The following is a 21,520-nucleotide window of genomic DNA, read 5'->3' on the forward strand; positions in this document are numbered from 1 at the left end:
ATTTATGATAAGAAAAGTTTGTATCCGATCGCCAAGATTTTCGGTAATCCCGTTAAGGTTGATGAGATTACTGCTGATGGTTCCCGAGGTTCTTTTGCTCGGGTGTGTATTGAGATGGATGTACTTCAGCCTCGTCAGGAGAAGATTTGGGTAGGCTGGGGAGATCATTGTCAGGTTGTTGAGGTCATTTACGAGAGGGTTCCTTATTTCTGCTCTAATTGTAAGATGTTGGGTCATTCGCTTGCTTTTTGTACTAGGAATGGTCAGCCATTTAGGTCGCGGTGGCGTGAGCCTCAGCGTCAGGCTGATCAAGCACCTCAGTCTTCTGATCAACAGCACCAGGGTCCACGTCCTCATGGTAAGGGTATTGTATCGGATTCCCCACTTCAGACTCCTAGTCAGCCGTCTCAGGGTGTTACGTCTGATCAGCCACCGTCCGGTGATACTGATTTTATAAGGCATGTTTCTACGCGTACACGACGTCGGCCTGTTCTGAGGAAAGATCCGGCTCGGCCTATTTCTACGAAGAATTATTATGAGATACTGCAGGATATTCCGACTGAATCTGGTCCCGGTGAGTCTTCGGGTACTGTGAAACCCCGTAGCCAAAAGTTTAAGAGTCTTCTTAGTAAGCTTGCGGCGGAGCAGAGACTCTCGGCTCAGGCCAATGATCTTGGTGAGGTCGTGTTGTCTTCTGCTGCAGTTGTTCCTGTTTCTACGGTCGTTCCAGTTCCGGTGGTTGAGGTTGTTCCTGTTGTTCATCATTCTCTGGTTGATCTTCCTGTTCCTACTACATTGCCTTCATTTGATTTGGGTTCCGAGAGTGTGGGCGGTGCGGAGGCTATGGTGCTTTCTTCTACCACTGCATGTTTATCTTTACCTCTCCCTGGACGTACGCGCTCTCAGCAGAGAAGGTATTACCGATCTAAGGCGCTTCAGTCGAGTTTGCCCTACGGGCGTCCTCCTGACTCCGGTTGATCTTGTTTTTTCCGCCTTTCTTGGGCGTTCGGTGGTGGGCGTTCACTGCAGAGTTCTCCTTGCCCACCCTTTTGTCTTATTTTGTTTGATATATTCCGGGGCACCCACTGGTTTGTTGGCTGTTGTTCTGATGTTTTTCTGGCTGCCCTGTTGTAGTATGTCTTTATTTATGTTTTGATGTTGTCATTGTATAGCCTTTTGCGGAGGTCTTGGCCTAGTCCCCCTCCCATTGGGTGTTATTTGTGCTGCTCTTTGGTTGTATAAAAATAAAATAATAATTTAAAAAAAAAAAAACCCTAAACCCTAAACCCTAAACCCTAAAACCCTAAACCCTAAACCCTAAAACCCTAAACCCTAAACCCTAAACCCTAAACCAAAACCCTAAACCATTAGCCCCCAATATTTTTTCTCTCTAGTGAATAGTGCCCCAAAAAAACCCATATTTACGCCCAAAAATCGCCGCCAGTACGGCCGGCCTTTCGCCGCCGGTTCCCGGCCGGTTCGCCGGTCCATCTGAAACGCCTAGTCGAGGCGACCAACATACTCAAATTTCAGCTCAATCAGAGTTGATTTGCCCGTCCAATTTTATGTCTGAAGATACGAATTTTCCGGCCAAAAAGTCGTCTCCGACGCCTTCAACTCAGTTTTTTGCAAATGATATACCGTTGGATTCGTCTCTTCAAGAAGAGTCTCCTGTTCAAATTTCATGCCAATCGGCGTTGATTTACCCTTCCGATTTAACTTCCAAAATGCCGACAGCACTGTTCATGAGAGCGCCGCCCACGATTTCGCCGATTCCGGCTCGCTCCGACCTCCGTTCGTCAAACCAAGGCCCGATCTGGATTGCCCACTCCAAGACGCATCCATTGGTTCCGTTGCCGTCGTCTGATTCAACTCCGGTGGACGGCAATTTTAGATCTACGAATGCACATCCTGTACACACGCCTTCGCCGGAGTTTTGCTTCAATTCAGCCGCCGTCGCCGGGCCAAAATTCAATTCCTTTGGTCAGATTACTCCTCACGTTATGGGTCATCGTCTGATGTCTTCAATTTCGGGAGATACATTGCCGATCATAAACGCCCAAATTGGTGGATTTGGCTCGAGTTCATCACCGAGTTCACTCGATTTGGGGTCACTTTCTTCCGGTTTTCAGGGTTTGGTGGCCGGTTCCGAGTTCCCTTCATGTTCGCCGGCCGACGGCTGCTCTCCGTTACCGTCGGTCCGAGTTGACTCGGTTGAGTCACCCAGTTCACCCAACCGAGTTGACTCGGCAGTTGGCATTTCTTGTTCTCCTGTTCGTGTTGCTCCGAAGGCTGTTTCTGTGCGATCTGTTCCTCCTACGGTTTCTTTTCGAGACATTTTGAGTCGTTCGTCTCCACCTTCACAGGATCAGACCTTTGCTGATGTTGTTGATTCGATGGATGAGGTGCCTGCTCCAATTGATCGTGATGGGATGCCAGGTATTTTATTTCCGGATCATGTTATTTCCTCCCTCTCTGCTCCTTTTAAATTTGCATTGGTAGGGCGCATATCTGGGAACCGGGGTTTGCCCCCGAATAAGGATATTTTATCTGCTCTTTCTTGCACTGGTTTGCTGGGCTCCCACACTGTTAGATTTCTTCCTCGTGGGTCTATGGTTCTTAATCTTTCTTGTGCGGAGGATTATTTGCAGTTTTGGGAGAGGCCTGAGATTTCCATTAGGACTGTGGTGTTTCAGTTTTCTCAGTGGGCCCCGGAGTGCAAGTATGAGGTGGATTCTTCTATTGCCCCGGTTTGGGTCAGGTTTCCTGATCTACCTCTTCACCTTTATGATAAGAAAAGTTTGTATCCGATCGCCAGGATTTTCGGGAACCCCGTTAAGGTTGATGAGATTACTGTTGATGGTTCTCGAGGTTCTTTTGCTCGGGTGTGTATTGAGATGGATGTACTTCAGTCTCGTCAGGAGAAGATTTGGGTAGGCTGGGGTGATCATTGTCAGGTTGTTGAGGTCATTTACGAGAGGGTTCCTCATTTCTGCTCTAATTGTAAGATGCTGGGTCATTCGCTTGCTTTTTGTACTAGGAATGGTCAGCCATTTAGGTCGCGGTGGCGTGAGCCTCAGCGTCAGGCTGATCAAGCACCTCAGTCTTCTGATCAACAGCACCAGGGTCCACGTCCTCATGNTCGAGGTTCTTTTGCTCGGGTGTGTATTGAGATGGATGTACTTCAGTCTCGTCAGTGGAAGATTTGTGTAGGCTGGGGTGATCATTGTCAGGTTGTTGATGTCATTTACGAGAGGGTTCCTCATTTCTGCTCTAATTGTAAGATGCTGGGTCATTCGCTTGCTTTTTGTACTAGGAATGGTCAGCCATTTAGGTCGCGGTGGCGTGAGCCTCAGCGTCAGGCTGATCAAGCACCTCAGTCTTCTGATCAACAGCACCAGGGTCCACGTCCTCATGGTAAGGGTGTTGTATCGGATTCCCCACTTCAGACTCCTAGTCAGCCGTCTCAGGGTGTGACGTCTGATCAGCCACCGTCCGGTGATACTGATTTTATAAGGAATGTTTCTACGCGTACACGACGTCGGCCTGTTCTGAGGAAAGATCCGGCTCGGCCTATTTCTACGAAGAAGTATTATGAGATACTGCAGGCTATTCCGACTGAATCTGGTCCCGGTGAGTCTTCGGGTCCTGTGAAACCCCGTAGCCAAAAGTTTAAGAGTCTTCTTAGTAAGCTTGCGGCGGAGCAGAGACTCTCGGCTCAGGCCAATGATCTTGGTGAGGTCGTGTTGTCTTCTGCTGCAGTTGTTCCTGTCTCTACGGTCGTTCCAGTTCCGGTGGTTGAGGTTGTTCCTGTTGTTCATCATTCTCTGGTTGATCTGCCTGTGCCTACTACATTGCCGTCATTTGATTTGGGTTCCGAGAGTGTGGGCGGTGCGGAGGCTATGGTGCTTTCTTCTACCACTGCATGTTTATCTTTACCTCTCCCTAGACGTACGCGCTCTCAGCAGAGAAGGTATTACCGATCTAAGGCGCTTCAGTCGAGTTTGCCCTACGGGCGTCCTCCTGACTCCGGTTGATCTTGTTTTTCCCGCCTTTCTTGGGCGTTAGGTGGTGGGCGTTCACTGCAGAGTTCTCCTTGCCCACCATTTTGTCTTATTTTGTTTGATATATTCCGGGGCACCCACTGGTTTGTTGGCTGTTGTTCTGATGTTTTTCGGGCTGCCCCGATGTAGTATGACTTTATTTATGTTTTCATGTTGCGATTGAATAGCCTTTTGTGGAGGACTTGGCCTAGTCCCCCTCCCATTAGGTGATATTTGTGCTGCTCCTGGGTTGTATACAAACAAAATTTTTATTAAAAAAAAAAAAAATTTAAAAAAAAAAAAACAAACAAACAAAAAACAAAAACACCAAACCCCAAACCCCCACCCCCACACCCCAAACCCCCAAACCCGTAAACCCTAACACCCTAAACCCCTAACCCCTAACCCCTAAACCCAAAACACAAAACCCAAAACCCCAAACCCCAAACCCCAAACCCTAAACCCCAAAACCCCAAACCCCAAACCCCAAACCCTAATACCCTAAAACCCTAAAACCCTAAACCCTAAACCCTAAACCCTAAACCCTAAACCCTAAAACCGTAAACCCTAAAACCGTAAACCCTAAAACCCGTAAACCCTAAAACCCTAAACCCTAAAACCCTAAAACCCTAAACCCTACACCCTAAACCCTAAACCCTAAAACCGTAAACCCTAAACCCAAAACCCTAAACCCTAAACCCTAAACCCTAAACCCTAACCCCAACCCCAACCCCAACCCCTAAACCCTAAACCCTAAACCCCTAACCCTAAACCCTAAACCCTAAAACCTAAAACCCTAAAACCCTAAACCCTAACCTTAAACCCTAACCCCTAAACCCTAAACCCTAAACCATTCGCCCCCAAAAAATTTTCTCTCTAGTGAATAGTGCCCCAAAAAACCCATTTTTTCGCCCATAAATCGCCTCCAGTACGGCCGGCCGTTCGCCTCCTGTTCCCGGCCGGTTTGTCGGTCCATCGGAAACGCCTCGTCAAGGCGACCAACATACTAAAATTTCAGCTCAATCGGAGTTGATTTGCCCGTCCAATTTCATGTACGAAAATTCGAATTTTCCGGCCCAAAAGTCGTCTCCGACGATTTCAACTCATTTTCTTGCAAATGATATACCGTTGGATTCGTCTCTTCAAGGCGAGTCTACTGTTAAAATTTCATGCCAATCGGAGTTGATTTGCCTGTCCGATTTACCTCCCAAAGTGCCGACAGCACTGTTCATACGTGCGCCGCCCACAATTTATTCGATTCCGGCTAGCTCCGACCACCATTCTTCAAACCAAGGCCCGATCTGGACTGCTCACGCCACGACGCGTCCATCGGTACCGGTGCCGTTATCGGATTCTTCACCAATTGACGTAAATTTCAGATCTAATATCTCGCCCCTCCAAACCCTCGCTGCGCCGCCTTGTTCCGTCGATTGCGCCGCCGTCACTACTCCAAATTCAAATTCCTTTGTACCGTATACTCCTCAAGACATGGGTAACCCTTCGGTGTCTTCAATTTTTGGAAATACATCTCCAAGCGAAAAAGCCCAAATTAGAGTAAGTTCATCGATTTCAAGCGAGTTTCCCGTCGATTTCGGCCGTCTCCCGACCGATTCTTTCCGTTTCACCACCGGTTCTGTGCTCCCCCCACCTTCGCCGACCCACGCTTCAGCTCCGACCGGTCGCCGCCGAGTCAACCCGGCCGAGTTACCGAGTCCACCCGCCAGCACAGCTCACCCGACAACTCGCACGACGTCTACCGGCAATACAGGTACTTTTCTTTCACCTACCGTCTCTTTTAAGGATGCTCTCACGCCTCCCTCTCCCCGATCTATTAAAAAAAGTTTTGATGATGTTCGACATGGTATGTCTGATATCCCAGAACCGATTTACGTCAACGGGAAACCAGGGATTCGGTTTCCCGATTCAGTTATTTCATCCCTGACAGCTCCCTACAAGTTTGCCCTTGTTGGTAAAATCAATGGGAATCGGTCGATTGTTCCTAATTCTTCTATCTCTGCGTCCTTGGCGACCATTGGATTCTCGCGACCTTATGATTTAAAATTCCTTCCTCGTGGTTTTCTTGTCATTATTCTATCTTGTGAGGAAGATTATGCGCGTATATGGTCGCGTGGATCCATGCACATCGGTCCTCTCAGCGTTCGGTTTTCCAAATGGACCCCTGAATTCCAGTTCCAATCGGAATCTCCTATTGCCCCAGTCTGGGTCCGCTTCCCTGAACTCCCTCTTCACCTTTTTGACAAGAATAGTTTATTTGCGCTAGCAAAAATTATAGGGAACCCAGTTAAACTTGATGATTTTACTGCTGATGTATCCCGGGGTGCCTTTGCCCGGGTTTGCGTTGAAATAAACGTTTTGGATACTCCAATCAAACAGATCTGGGTGGGTTGGGGAGAACATACTCTGGATATCGATGTTGTTTATGAAAAGATTCCATACTACTGTACTGATTGCAAGATGCTGGGGCACTCTACTTCTGTTTGCTATTCTCATGGCAAGAATCCTAGGTCGCCTCGTCCCACTCGATCCAACGCCTCTGCCTTTCAGCCTCCCCAAGAATCAAAGGGACCCCAACCAGTTTCCTCCCCTTCTTCTTTCCCTTCTGAGGTTCCCTATCAGAAGGAGGGTCTCCTGCCTACCCATATGATCCGCCTTTGAGGCCTCAGGCTCAGGCAAGACATGCTGTTAGACGACACCGTCGTCGGAACAGAAGATCTGCACAGCCTGCTTCTTCCACTCCATTACACGCTTCTGAAAATGCCTTCGAGGTTCTTAGGAACTTGGACGAATGTGATTCACTTGCTTACCCTCCACCTGTTCAGGTCCCTCAGGAGGTTGATAAACAGTGTTCTGAGCATACCCCAGCTTCAACTTCGATTCCCCTTGTCATCCCTCACCTTGTTGTCAGTGAGACTTCGATTCCTAGCCCTGTCCAGTCATCCATCTCGATTAAATGTGCCCCTCTAGCTCAGCCATGTGCCAAGGAGGCGGAGGAGGAGGATGACGTTATCTTTGTGGATTGTGCGGGGGATCTCGGTTCCCCACTGGTCGGTGTTCCCCTGGGTGTGGATCAAATTCCTCTTTGCGTGGAAAATCATAGCAGCCATTCCATCCCTTCTAGTCCCTCTTTTCAGGCTGATGTCTCTTCCACACTTCTTGTGGACTTAATTTCCCAGCAAGGATTAGTCTCCTCCGAGATCAATCTCTTGGTTTCTGAGTCAGAGAGGGATCATGACATCCAGTCACCCCGCCGATCTGCATCTTGTGATGCTAGGAACTCTGTCGATCTTGATAGGGACTCCGACATGACGGATCCCACCAAAAAACGTCCGCTGTCCCGAGTCTCTGACAAGTCAGCGAAGAAACGGCACCCCTCTCGTGGTCGTTCCCCATGAATTGCCTCATTTGGAATGTTAGAGGTCTTGGGAACCCGGGATCTCAACAACGGCTACATACCTATGTTAAACAACATCGTATTAAAGTCCTAGTCGTCTTGGAGCCCATGATTCCGCTTGATCAGCGTTTCATTTCCCGTAGGTTAGGATTTCGCAGTGTCATTTCTAATATCTCTGGGCACATTTGGGTCTTTTCTTCTGAGGATGTTAACGTTGAGTGTGATCTTGATCATGTCCAGCTATTACACGTCCGTATTTCTGCTCCTTTCCTCCCTTCTGTTCTCTTTTGCTCCTTTGTCTATGCCAAATGTGACTATATTGAAAGGCGCGATCTTTGGGCTTCGTTGCTCCATATCAAACCTGAAGTGGGTCCTTGGCTTGTTGGGGGAGATTTCAATATTGTTCGCGATGCCAGTGAGTGCCTTGGTACTTCTGGTGGGCGACGTCTCCCTATGGATGATTTTAATGAGTTCGTTCTTGAGTCTGGATTAGTTGATGCTGGGTTTGAAGGGTCGTCCTTCACCTGGACGAATAAAACCATCTGGAAGCGTCTTGATAGAGTCTTCGTTTCGACTGACTGGTGTGATCATTTTCACTCTATCCGAGTCCAGCATCTTCCTCGTATTGTCTCGGATCATTCCCCCCTCCTTATTTCCACCCCCATTAGTGCTCGCAGGCCGTGTTCCTTTCGGTTCCAGAGCATGTGGACGAGACACCATAATTTTCTTCAGACCGTGCGATTGAACTGGCACAATCCCTGTCATCTGACAGGTATGACTCGGCTCTTCGTCAAGCTCAAGCGCCTCAAAAGTCACCTCAAATGGTGGAATCAAGATGTCTTTGGAAACATCTTTGATAAAATCACTGATGCTGAGTTCGCTGTGAAACTCGCTGAAGTTGCTTGTGAGACTGATCCATCAGATTTGCACTGGACTCGCTTATCCAAATGCAATGAAGATCTTGCTAGAATCACTGCCATGGAGGCGGATTTTTGGAAACAAAAAGCTGCCTGCAGATGGTTAGAGGATGGTGAGAAGAACACCAAACTCTTCCATAATATGGTCAAGAAGAGGCGTGTGGTCAATAGGATCTTTCGTATCTGGGAGGATGGGGTCTGTCTCACTTCTCCTGCTCTCATTCAAAGCTCCGGTACAGCCTTCTTTCAGAACCTGCTTAATGGAGAGCCTTCTGTCCTGAGTTGTCCTGATTTTTCTGACTTCACTCCTCTGATCTCGGATTCAGAGAACCGTTGTCTCACTGCCGACCCTTCCTTGGAAGAGGTTCGTGCTACAGTTTTTTCCATTCATCCGGATAGTGTTGCAGGACCCGATGGGTTCTCCTCGACTTTCTTCCAGCACTGCTGGGACATTATCAAGCAGGATGTTCTTGATGCGGTTTTGGATTTCTTCCATGGGTCCCCGATGCCCCAGGGCTTCACTGCCACCACCATAACTTTGATTCCGAAAGTTGACGGGGCTCAATCCTGGTCAGATTTTCGTCCCATCAGCCTTTGCAATGTCACGAACAAGATCATCTCAAAATTGCTTTATTCTCGTCTGTGCAAGGTTGTCGAGAAGATCATCTCACCGAATCAGAGTGGTTTTGTTCCTGGCCGGATTATCTCTGACAATATCCTTCTTGCCCAGGAACTTACACATAATCTCAATCTTCCCTCTCGTGGGGGTAATGTCATTATCAAGTTGGATATGGCCAAGGCATACGACCGGGTCCAATGGCATTTTATCCTCCAAATTCTCAGTAAGCTTGGCTTCTCGGCTTCTGTAGTTGCTATGGTATCGGCTTGCATTTCCCATTGCAAGTTCTCTTTGAATATCAATGGCACCCCCGCCGGTTTCTTCAGTTCCTCCAGGGGTCTCCGTCAAGGAGACCCTATTTCTCCGCTCCTCTTCATCCTGGGGGCGGAATATCTCTCTCGGGGGTTGAACCGCCTCTCTTTACAGTTCCCGCATACTCGTTTTCGATCAGGATGCGACACCTTGGTCTCCCACTTAGCCTATGCTGATGATATCATTATTTTTGCTAACGGCGGGTCCAGTGGCATACGTTGCATTATGGATTTTCTTGGGCATTATGCCAATTGCTCGGGACAGATGGTCAATGCTTCTAAGAGCGCTATTTTCCTTGCTCCTAGTTGTCCTGAGCGTTCTAGACTTCGACTTCTTCGTTTGACTGGCTTCAGAGAGGGACATCTTCCCACCAAATACCTTGGAGTTCCTCTTTTCCGAGGAAATCGCAAGTGTTCTCTTTTTGAGCCCATTCTTAAAGCCGTTCGGAAGAAATTAGAAGGTTGGGATTCCCGCACTCTGTCTCCCGGGAGTCGTATGACTCTAATTCGCAGTGTGCTCCTTTCTCTCCCCATCTATCTCTTCCAGGTGATCCATCCTCCTTTGGCGATCATCGAGAGACTTGAGCTGATTTTCAATGGTTTCTTATGGGGGTCTCGACCTCTTGAGAAAAAGTGGCATTGGGCCAGATGGTCTCGTGCTTGCCTCCCCGTCTCAGAAGGGGGCCTCGGGTTCCGCAAGTTGAAAGACTTGGTCGATAGTTTCTCGATCAAGTTATGGTTCAGATTCAGGCAGGGCATTTCCCTCTGGGCGAAATTCCTCATGAATAAGTATTGTAGGGCAGAGCATCCATCCTATGTCCCCATCCGGGGGCACATTTATCCTACGTGGCGCAGAATGCTTCAGATTCGGTTTAGAGCAGAGTATGGCATCCGTTGGCGGGTCGGCATCGGGGACTTATCCTTTTGGGATGACGCCTGGTTCGGCGACGCACCTTTATCCACTCTGCGTCAGGTCCGTGGTGATCGTGGTACTCGCGTCTCCTGCTTCTTCTTGGATGAGGGGTGGGACTTTGATAGGCTCTCATTGGCTGTTGGCCCAGCACTTGCTGAGGATATTACCCTGATTCCTATTGCTCAGGGGGAGCCTGATGTTGCTCGTTGGACTCTGAGCCCTGATGGCGCATTTTCTTTTCGTTCTGCCTGGGAGTCCGTTCGTGCGAGAGATGCCATTCAAGACATTCTTACCCCCTGTTGGGGTAGCTGGCTGAGGCCCACTATGTCTTTCTTCCTTTGGAGATTTTGGCATAAGTGGCTTCCTGTTGATGAGGTGCTTCAGCAGCGTGGGGTTACTTTGGTGTCTCGGTGTCAATGTTGCGACATGGCCGAGACCTTTTCCCACATATTCATCGATGGTCCCATTGCCCGTTCTGTATGGCATTACTTTGGGGCCATCTTCAGGGTTCGTATCCCTCGAACCCAAGATTTTAGTTTCTTTCTTAGTGCTTGGAAGAAGAACCTACACTGGTCACCTGGTGGACATGTGGTAGAGTTTCTCCCCTTCATCATTATGTGGTTCCTTTGGACTGCTAGAAATGATGCCAAGCATCGACAGTTGCCTATCTCTGCGGCAACTGTCAGATCCCAAATCACTTCTTACCTTAAACTGGCTCATTCTGCTCATATTATCAAGCCTAGCCATTGGCTGGGCTTCTTTTATGCTGCCAGTCTCATGGGCATCTCGGTGCATCATCGGAGAACCCGCAAAATGACGATTGTCAGATGGCTTCGTCCCCCAGCGGGTTGTTTCAAATTGAATGTGGATGGGAGCTCTCGAGGTAATCCTGGTGATTCTTCAGCTGGTGGCATTGTTCGGGACTCGTTCGGCAGGATCATCCTCTCCTTCAATGAGTTTATTGGTGCCGGGACCAATGTCAGAGCCGAGTTGTGGGCCGTTTGGAGGGGTCTCCTTATCTGTACTGATTTCAGCCTTTTTCCTCTGTGGATTGAGACAGATTCTCAGATTTCTATCCAGACTCTCAGATCTAGGAGGTGTAGTTGGCAGGTAGACCACATTGTTACCAGGATTGTTTGTCTTTTGAGGGGTCGACAGGTTCATATCTCCCATATCTTCCGTGAGGGGAATTCGGTGGCGGATGCGTTGGCACTGGAGGCTCATACGCATAGGCGTTTTTCTCTAGTTCTAGGATCCTCCCTCTCCACCCTTGTTTACACCTTTGCCCGATCTGATCTCTATGGGCTCCCCTATCTCAGAGCCAGATGATACTCGCCTTTGTACCAGTTAAAAAAAAAAAAAAGAAAGAAAGAAAAAAGTGTGGGTGTGTCTGTGTGTGTAGGCGTTTGTGTGTGTGTGTTAAGATCTTGTTTTTCTGGGTGTGTGCGTTTTTTCGTGTGTTTTTCGTGTACTCTTATTTTTGCAGGTGTGTTGTTTCATTGGATGAGCTCGGACATCTGTCTTACTTCCGGTGCTCTGGATGCTCTCTTTTTGCTCCAGCTGGTGCGTCCACTCTTGGATTCGCGGTTACTATCGGTTTTCATACTTGGGGCGTTGACTATTTGCCCCAGCTATTTGTTCTATCATCTCCTGGGTATCTCAGCGGTTCCTCAGTACCAGACTATCGAGATTCACTTTGGATGTTGAGCTGGATCAGGGCTGCATGGCTTCTCCTTGTCCACTGGGCTAGTTGGATGATCTGTTTTTCACTTTTATATGATACTTCAGTGCTAGGGGGTCCATACATTCTCATTGTCTGCGGGTCTTGGTTTTTAGATGGGCCAGCCACTATCTCTCCTTTGCGGCCTTTGGATTCTCGTGATGTGGATTATGTTCTATACTTTTCCTGCGTCCATTGCTGGCTATGGGTATTCTCTCTTGATTACCTCTTATATCAGAGTTCCAGTCATGCGTGGACTTATGACTTTAGTCTTCGATTTGTTTTGATTTATCTACCGCTGCTCTTTTATGTTATTTCTATTTTGCGCTTTTCCTAGTTGTTAATTTTTGGCACATGTATTTGCCAATCTAGTTTATGTTTTGTTTTTATGTGTTGTCGGACTAGCCTTTCGAGAGGTCTTGGTATAGTCTCCTTCTCTTTAGGTTTTATCTTGTATTTCTTNCTAACCCCCTAACCCCTAACCCTAAACCCTAAACCCGAAACCCCTAACCCCGAAACCCCGAAAACCCCTAAACCCCCGAAACCCCAAACCCGAAACCCTAAACCCTAAACCCCCGCATCTGGCGGTGTTTTCCGTTAAAAAAAACCCTAAACCCTAAAACCTAAACCCTAAAACCTAAACTTACCCGTTAATAACATACCTTTTTGACAAGTAAGATGCTAGTAATTATTTTATATCAACTCTTCGAACTTCGATCACGCTACAAAGTTCATACATACTCATCGTTATTGTATTTAAATTGGTTTAGCTTAATAAACTAAAACCTTTTTATCACGGTAAGTAAATTTAAAAGAAATTTTCACTAAAAGTTATAAAGGTTTTATGTAAATATATTGACTACAATACAAAAATTTTTGAAAGAAAAACTGACTTAAAATATATATGATCTATATCCTGTGCGTTAAAGATTATCATAGTCTTGGTTAATAAATTCTCCATGAAATCCAAATATTAAAATTTCATATTTAACAGTTAATATGACTTTAACGGTTTTTTTAAGTAAATTAATAAAAAATAATAATAATAATAATAATAATAATAATTAGGCTGAATAATTACCTCAACACTACAGTGGAAGGTTGAAAAAAAAGACTAGGCTTTTGTGACTTCTGAAACGAATCGTCTTTCTTTTTATAATAGGATTGAGTCTAGTATATAAGGAACAAGTAGTGTCTAGCCTTCATCATTACAGAGACAAGTAAATATTTTGATGGGACTAATTTTTGGTTATTTATTATTTAATTTCCTTTTTTCTTTATATATATATATATAAAATATTTCTTTACAAATGTATTATAATATTTATTTGCATTAATACGTGTGTGTGTATATATATATAGACGTGTATCATATATATAGTTAAACAATATGTATCAATAATCAGGGGCGGATCTAGGATTTCCACTTTGTGGGAGCCGTTTAAAAAATCGAACAAAATATTAAAGAGGAAAAATAAAAATTTCATTGGTTATATTCAATTAAACATAAACAATACGTTTTTAACAAGAAAATTTCTAACTAAAAGGAATTCAACGTTCCTTAAAATTTTCAAAGTTTTCACTAATAGTATTTATACAAATATTTTTAGCAATTTATCTTTCAATAAATATCATCAATGCATCCGAGAGAAAATCATCCTCCATTTTGCTCCGAAGTCTACTTTCGACGATATTCATAACTGAGAATGACCGTTCTGTAGTAGTGGTAAAAACTGAAAGAGTCGGCACAAGCACGATCAGTCTAAAAACAAGGTCATATGTAGCAGCTTTTTTAGTCTTCACCAACCATTGACACACTCGAGAAATAGTTGAAAGACTTTTGTAATATGACCCTTTGACTACATTATGCTCATAGTGCTTTAACTGCATTTCTAACCGTTCTTTTTCTTCACTAGTAAAATCTTGTGGATAAAATTTTAAAACCAATTTGCATATATCCAGATATTTCAATGAATCACTTGCATTTTGAGGATTTAAAGCAGAAATAAGCATGAGTAACTCTATCGCATTTTCACTAATACGCACATTAATTTATTGCATTTGTGAATCTATCGTGGCATAAAAAAAGTTTATCCTATAATGATGCTCAATGGTGAAATTGCCTTGATGACGGACTCGACCTCGCTTATCAACATATTGAGCACTAATAGGTGATAAATTTAAAAGTAGTAAAATATTAAAAAAATTAAAAGTAAATCAATTATTAAAAAGGAAAAAAAATCTAAGATTGAAATTGATGATTCGAACCCATGTTTACACGTACAAAAACTCTTTCCTTACCATCAATTAATTGTCCCACCACAATTATATGTATATATATACTCAATTATATATACATCCACAGCCGGCAACAGCACTCGGACAACGTAACTTGTATATACTCAATTTTTCAAAAATCAATATAAACTAAAAAAATGACAAATTTTTGGGGGGCTGTGGCCCTTGTTGGCCATAACATAAATCCGCCCCTGTCAATAATTATATGTGTGTGTGTGTGTGTGTGTCAATAATTATATATATGTGTATATATTTATATTATGATAAATATTGGGGTCTTACAGGGAAACTTTTTTTGCGCTTCCCTTGTCATCAGCTTCTTGCCTTGCACACCTCTTCTCTTCTTCCTATAATTTGAATGAAAACACGTAGCGCTTAGTGGAAAAAACAGCAATCAATCTGAGTTTGAGGTAGAGTTGAGATAACAGCACACCAAACAGTAACAAACCAAGAAAAGGGTGGAGTGAAGTCATTTGCCTGAATGCATTGAAGGTATAGTTTATTGAAAGTACGGAGAGTTTCGGTGACCATGGTGTATATTGGTGGACTCGGCAATGACATTGCGAACCACAGGAGCAGGGTCTGGCATTTGGAGCTTTCTTTTGTTAGGGATCTTGCTCATTTTGTCTCGCGCAGTGGTTTTTTTCAAAGGATATATTCTGGAACTGGCAGTCGGAAACCTCATCGTTGCAAAGGAGCACCATGGTGGCGGAGGGTATGTTTGAAATTTCTCAAGGTTCTCTGAAAATTTTCGGAGACCTATCCTCTATCTCACTCAATTGCGGTCATAAATGCTTTGCTTTCTCGGGAGCGGCGATCCATTTTCCTTTTTTAATTAAACATAAACATTTCTTTTCTGTGCTGACTGTGCACAAGGTGATTATTTAAGTAGAAAAATTAATTTATGTATTATTGATTAAATGCTAAATTGATACATAAATTTTTGTTAATGGTCTAACTAATTACGATATTTATTTACTAAAAACTGTATTTTGTCTTTTATCATACAAAATGCACTGATAATTATTGTTTTAAGTTAAGAATATTTTTATATTATATTTTAGAAGTAACAAAACTTGGTTAAAATTTTGATTTATACATAGTTTTTATTATACTAGATTAGATAGATTAAATAGATTTTACATTTTTTTGAAAAGATTATCATTTAAGTATTTTTAAATAAATAAATTGCTCATACAAAAATAATTTTTTTATTTATATATGAGAGTTTATATGTACAATCTATTTTAAATAAATTGAGAACAAATNAATAATTATGTGTTGTAGTTGTCTATCAAGTTAAGCCCAAAATAGAGTGATCAACTAAGATTTCTAGTTATTGGGCTTTAATGAATATAATAGGTCGTGGGTCTTTAATGTGTAGAGACTTAAGTGTAATTTCTGTTTTTATAATGGGCTAAAACAGAAATATCATAAGAAAATGATAAACATTATCTATATATATATATGTCATGGTCCCCAAATCACACTCTATCACATTCTCTATTATCTTCCCATTAAGAAAATAGTTTAGAAGAGAAAACTAAAGTATTCTATCAAGGAAAGAGCGTGTAGATCTAGAAGATCAAGACACATTCTAAAGAATTCAAGATTATGGCTTCAGGTACGCTTTTGCTTAAGTTTTCAGTCAAATTCTGAATAATTTAGCATGATAGATTCTACGGTTTATGAGTTTTCCCAAACAAGTGGTATCAGAGTCACTCATGCTTGAATCATTGAGATTTGTTTAAAGTTTTGGATATTATTTGGATCCAGATCTGGAAAAGAAAATTTTGTTTAAAACCTTTTTGATATAGTTTCAGATCTGAAAAATATTTTCATATGCTTTCAAATCTGAAAAATATTTTGGATGAAAATCAAATATTTTAAAATTTCAGTTTTGGTTGAAAATTTTAAAGTTTTGGTATAAGATTTCGATTCTCCTTCCAGTTTTGTTCAACAAAATATTTTACAGGAAAACAGAAAATTCGGGTAAAAAAATACGGATTCGGGTCGGGCCGTACGGAATTTCGAAAATAGAAATTTAAAAACGTTATTTTTTTCGGTTCGGGTTTATTCGGTTAAGGTTAAATATTTAATTATTCAAATAATTATAAGGTTATATGTATTTTTAAAATAGATTAATTGAAATAAAATGTTGCCAAAGTGACTTCTTTATGGAAATTAATTTTATTTTGAAATACAAAAAGATTTCGGTATATGCGATTTATATGAACATTGATCGGCCCAAAAGAATATTAATATTTAATATAATTACACATGTTCTTGTGGTGGTAAACATGTGATAGTTGTTCGATTTTTCATGTGAATAATAAATCGGCCCAAAAAAAGATTGTTATTTGACATGATAGTTACTATCAGTGTTTGACTGCTGCACCAGGATATCACTTACAAGTTAATCTTTTGTCCAAAGATGAAACATTAATGGAGTGCTCGATATTATGTTTGTGGGGTTTACATTATTTGAATTTATTGATTATTTTATTTGGATATTTCGTTGAGCATGTATATTTGGTTTTTTGTTCTCTGTTCAGATTTGACTCCTGCAAATATTCATTCCAACATAAATTATATTCCTATGTTAAATGGCTCGAATTTTAAATCGTGGCAAGAGAATTTATTGATAGTTCTCAGAGTCATGGATTTGGATCTTGCGATAAGGGTTGGCTCTCCTCCCGTCATTACGGATAAGAGTACCTCTAATGAAAAGATGGAGTTTGAAAGGTGGCAGAGGTTGAATCGCATGTGTATGATAATTATGAAGAGGGTTATTCCATAAACATTCATGGGTACAAAGTCTAATGACATTGCTATGGCTAAGGCTTTCCTTCAGGACCTCGAAAAGAGGTCTGCGAAAAGTGAAATTGGTACACTTTTGACAAACCTGGTTTTAATGAGGTACAAAGATAAGGCCAAGATCAAGGAGTACATTATGGAAATGTCTCATCTTGCTTCAAGGTTGAAAGCACTGAAGCTTGACCTCTCTGAGGACTTGCTAGTGCATCTGGTTTTGATATCTCTTCCTCCTCAGTTTAACCGGTTCAAGGTGAGCTATAACTGTCAGAAATATATTTGATCTCTAAATGAGCTCATCTTGCACTGTGTTCAGGAAAAGGAAAGGTTGAAGCAAGAAAAGACAGAAAGTCCTCATTATGCCTCTGTCTCGAAGGATAAAAGAAAGAAAAAGAAGGATAAGGAAGCTATGGATACACAGCCTCCGAGAAAAAAACAGAAGAATCCCAGTGATTCTCAAAGTTCTTGTTATTTTTTCGGTGGCGGTGATGGGCATATAAAGAAGCAATACAATAATTATCACGCTTGGCATGTTAAGAAATATATGCTTTTGAATATGGTTTATTCTGAGGTTAATTTAACAGTGGCTAGACACACGTGGTGGATAGATTCCTGTGCAACAACTCACATCAATGTGTCACTACAACAAAAATAGTTTTTCGCAGCGCACTATTAACGGCGCACATTAAAAGCACGCCGTTAATAGTATTATTAACGGCGTGCATCCATACGTGTGCTGTTAATAATATTGCACTTGACAGTATTAACGGCGTGCAGTAAAGGCACGCTGCGGAAAGTAGTATCCGCAGCGTGCATTTATGTGTGCTGTAAATACTATATACTTTCCGCAGCGTGCTTTTAATGCGCGCCGTTAATAACATATACATTAACGGCGTGCAGTCAAAGCACGCTGCGGAAAGTAATATTATATACTATCCGCAGCGTGCAATAATGGGCGCTGTAAATTTAAATGTGTGATTTTTAAATTAGCGACGGGTTTTTTATAACCGTCGCTAATTTACATTTGCGACGGTTATTCAGAGACCGTCGTCGATCTAAAATCGGCGACAGTTAAAAAAGATTCCGTCGCTGTTAGCGACGTGTTTTATATAACCGTCGCTAATAGACGTAAAGCAGCGACCGTTATATAAAAACCGTCGCTACTGGCGACGGTATAGTGGATAACCGTCGCTAATAGTCGCAAATTGTCTATAAATATCCGATTTCCGTTCAACTTTCTTCCCCACCACTTCACAACACTTAAATTTTTTTTCTCAAATACGTTTTTAATTTCGATCTAAATAAATTTTTTTTTTCAATTTTAGGTTTATTTTTTTAAGTGTTAGTAAAGCTCATCAGTCAATTTATTATAGTTGTATTGTAATTTTTTTAAAATTAATTAAATTACAAAAAGTACAAAACCGTCGCTAAATTAAATTTCGTCGTTAATTTAGCGACGGATTGTAAACTGTCGCTAATTTAGCGACGGCATTCTCAGTTTCAACTCGTCGCTAATGGGCGACGGTTGTGTCAAAAACCGTCGCTAATATTTAGATTTTTTTGAATATTTACAGCGTGCATTGCACGCTGCGGATAGTTGTATTAACAGCGTGCATATGCACGCCGTTGATAGTAATATTAACAGCGTGCAAATGCACGCCGCGGATAATCTTGAACTTTCAACGGCTTGCAACTTCGCAGCATGCAATGCGCGCTGCGGAAAGCCCGTATGCGCGCTACAGAAAGCCATTTTTGTTGTAGTGTGTCTATGCAGGGTTGCCTGGATTGCCGAAAGCCAAGTGATGCTGAAAGATTCATCTACGTTGGTGATGGAAACAAAGTCGAAGTTGAGGCAATAGGAAAATTTAGATTATTGTTAAAGACTGGAATATATTTGAATCTTTATGAAACATTTGTTGTACCGTATTTTATACGGAATTTGATATTCATTTCTGCATTGGACAAATTTGGTTATTCTTGTTCTTTTCGAAATGGAATATTCAGTTTGTTTCTCGATTCAAAATTGGTTGGTTCAGGTTCTTTATCAAGATACGATAATCTTTATTCGTTGAATGTTATTGCTTCATTTAGTGAATCCCTGCAAACAAGCAGAGGCACTAAAAGAAAATTAACCAATGAGAATTCAGCTGCATTATGGCACAAAAGATTGGGTCATATCTCTGAAAAGAGAATAAGGATACTTGTGTCAGACGAAATTCTCAAACCTTTAGATTACACATATTTTAATAATTGTGTTAATTGTATAAAGGGAAAACAAACTAACAAAAAGAGATTTGAAGCCAACAGGTATTCAGGCATCTTAGAACTGATACATACTGATATTTGTGGACCATTCTCTTAGGCTTCTTCGAATGGTCAACAGTATTTTATAACTTTCATAGACGGTTTTTCAAGATACGGTTTCATTTATAATGATAATTGAGAATATAAATTAATTTTTAGAAATAGATATGAAATTTTTTTGAAGTAAAGCTAAGTTGGGAATTATAAACTAATTTTAATTATTTAATTGTTTAAATACTAGTATTGCTACATTTGAACTAAAAAATATTGATTTTGAGAATTTTATTTTATAAGTCGCAAGTTTTAGAAATTTTAAAGCCTAAATGGTTATTTTGGAATTTTAGGCTAAAGTGTTGGATTTTTGGAAATAATTATGATTTGATGTGAAATGATGGTTTGCCACGGGTTTGGATTCGTCAGGATGCCCTTAAAATAATTATTGTGTTATTGTAATTTTTTGGTTGAGTTACGCTCAAACTTATATTGTTATGACATTTATATCGACGTGTAAGAATATTCAGTGGATATTGTTTGTTATTATGTTACTAGAATGTTTTATCTGATGCATTCATGCATTAATTGGAATGGCATAGCATGTCGAGCTTTGACTTTTTTGATGATACTTTATGTTGATTCTGTTCAGATATACTAAGTAATCAGGTAGACGAGTAGGATAGGATTAGTCATATTAACATATGACATCTAGGGACGAGTGGCTTTGCAAATTGCATTCCCGATGTACATGCATGGACGAGCGATGATTTGATGTCGCATTCCTGGTACGGGGTACTCTATTTTCTTTTATGTTGTGATTGTTTTTATGCCATAACGGGTTATCCAAGATGATGTGTTTTTTTTTTGAAATTTTTGGGATATTCTACTTATGAGGAGATCATGTCAAAAATTTTGTAGGCCATAAAGAAAAATTTTCAAATAGTTTATGTCGTTTACGTTAATTAATCATTGTTGATTGGTCATTATATGCTATATAGGAGCACGTCTTCATAGTTGGTTTTAGAGCGTACACAGAGATACTCTCAAATTAGAGTATATGGCACTCGAGTATAGACAAAAGTAGAATGATTGTGTCGTGTTTGATTACTTGCTCGTACTTGTTTATATGCTTTTAGTTATTTGACTTAGCATCGTTAGAGCTTGCAGTTGATTAAGTTTTGACATTTAGTTTAGTATTTTATCCATTAGTTTAAGTTTTTGTTTTTCTTATCTATGTTGAACCGATTATTTTATTTTTGCACTAGGATTAGATACTTATGTCTTTTATATAGAATTTGGAGGTAGGGACAGAAAAGGAAAAGGAGATCATATATCCGTTTGTCAATTTATAAATAATTCATATACCAATTAAATTGTTTACTATAGTTCATATACAAAACAAATCAATAATTTGTGTATCAAAATTAATTTTATTTTTAATAATAATAGAGGTAAGGTAAGGTTCGGGAAAAAGGTAAAATAAATTTTTGCGGATTTTACCAAATGCTTTTGAAAAACAAAGCTCGATATTATAAATAGAATATAAATATTTTGCCTTAATAAATAAATCAGAAATCCATATAGTATTGTAGTGACCTCCTCCTCCTCCACTCCATCGCCTTACGTTCCGCTGCATCTTCTTCGCCGGCAGCTGCTGATTTCCCCGTTAGTCATGGAAGTGAAGAGTATTGATTGAATTCTTTTGTCTCATTGCTATGAAATTCAGCCAGCGTCCAACTCATGGAATTTTATGATCTCATTGCCAGTCCGTTTTTCTTCCCCTCTCCACATGCCGAATTTCTAGATTATTTTGCATTTAGGGTCAAATCTGTTTTTTTCCCCGAAAAAAAGGGTTATCCAGGTTTTACATTTGTGTGTATTCTCCATTCCCAAATCAGCAGTGATAAATTAATAATCTCTTTGTTGTGTAGTTGATTGGTCTGGTGGAAGAGCATGCATATGTTATAGACTAAAGTCACCATAGAGGCGAGACATGTTATTTTTTTATGTTTTGAGTTTGATTTGATTTTATTATTTATTTTGATTCATTTATTGATGCCGTTAATCATGTGTTCTTTTAATCTGATCAATTAAATTGCATATTTGTTAGTTAATAAAAAACCAAAAGGCGGTAGATTAATATTTGTTTCACTACATCAATCAACACATGGTTAA

At 41.4% G+C, this 21,520-nt stretch overlaps 1 protein-coding gene across 1 annotated transcript; it reads left to right on the forward strand.

Moving 5' to 3' along the window:
* Nucleotides 1-7,563: 7,563 nt before the first annotated feature.
* LOC140968181 (uncharacterized) lies at nt 7,564-20,007 on the forward strand. The gene is made up of 7 exons (XM_073429060.1): nt 7,564-11,420; nt 11,702-11,869; nt 14,726-14,948; nt 17,088-17,300; nt 17,364-17,618; nt 18,822-19,354; nt 19,995-20,007. Exons 1-7 carry the CDS (start codon nt 7,564-7,566, stop codon nt 20,005-20,007), a joined length of 5,262 nt encoding a protein of 1,753 aa, XP_073285161.1.
* The last annotated feature ends 1,513 nt before the right edge of the window (nt 20,008-21,520 follow it).

Source organism: Primulina huaijiensis, unplaced genomic scaffold (assembly GCF_012295235.1).
Source record: "Primulina huaijiensis isolate GDHJ02 unplaced genomic scaffold, ASM1229523v2 scaffold32625_ERROPOS102951, whole genome shotgun sequence".
In the NCBI taxonomy this organism is placed as follows: Eukaryota; Viridiplantae; Streptophyta; class Magnoliopsida; order Lamiales; family Gesneriaceae; genus Primulina; species Primulina huaijiensis.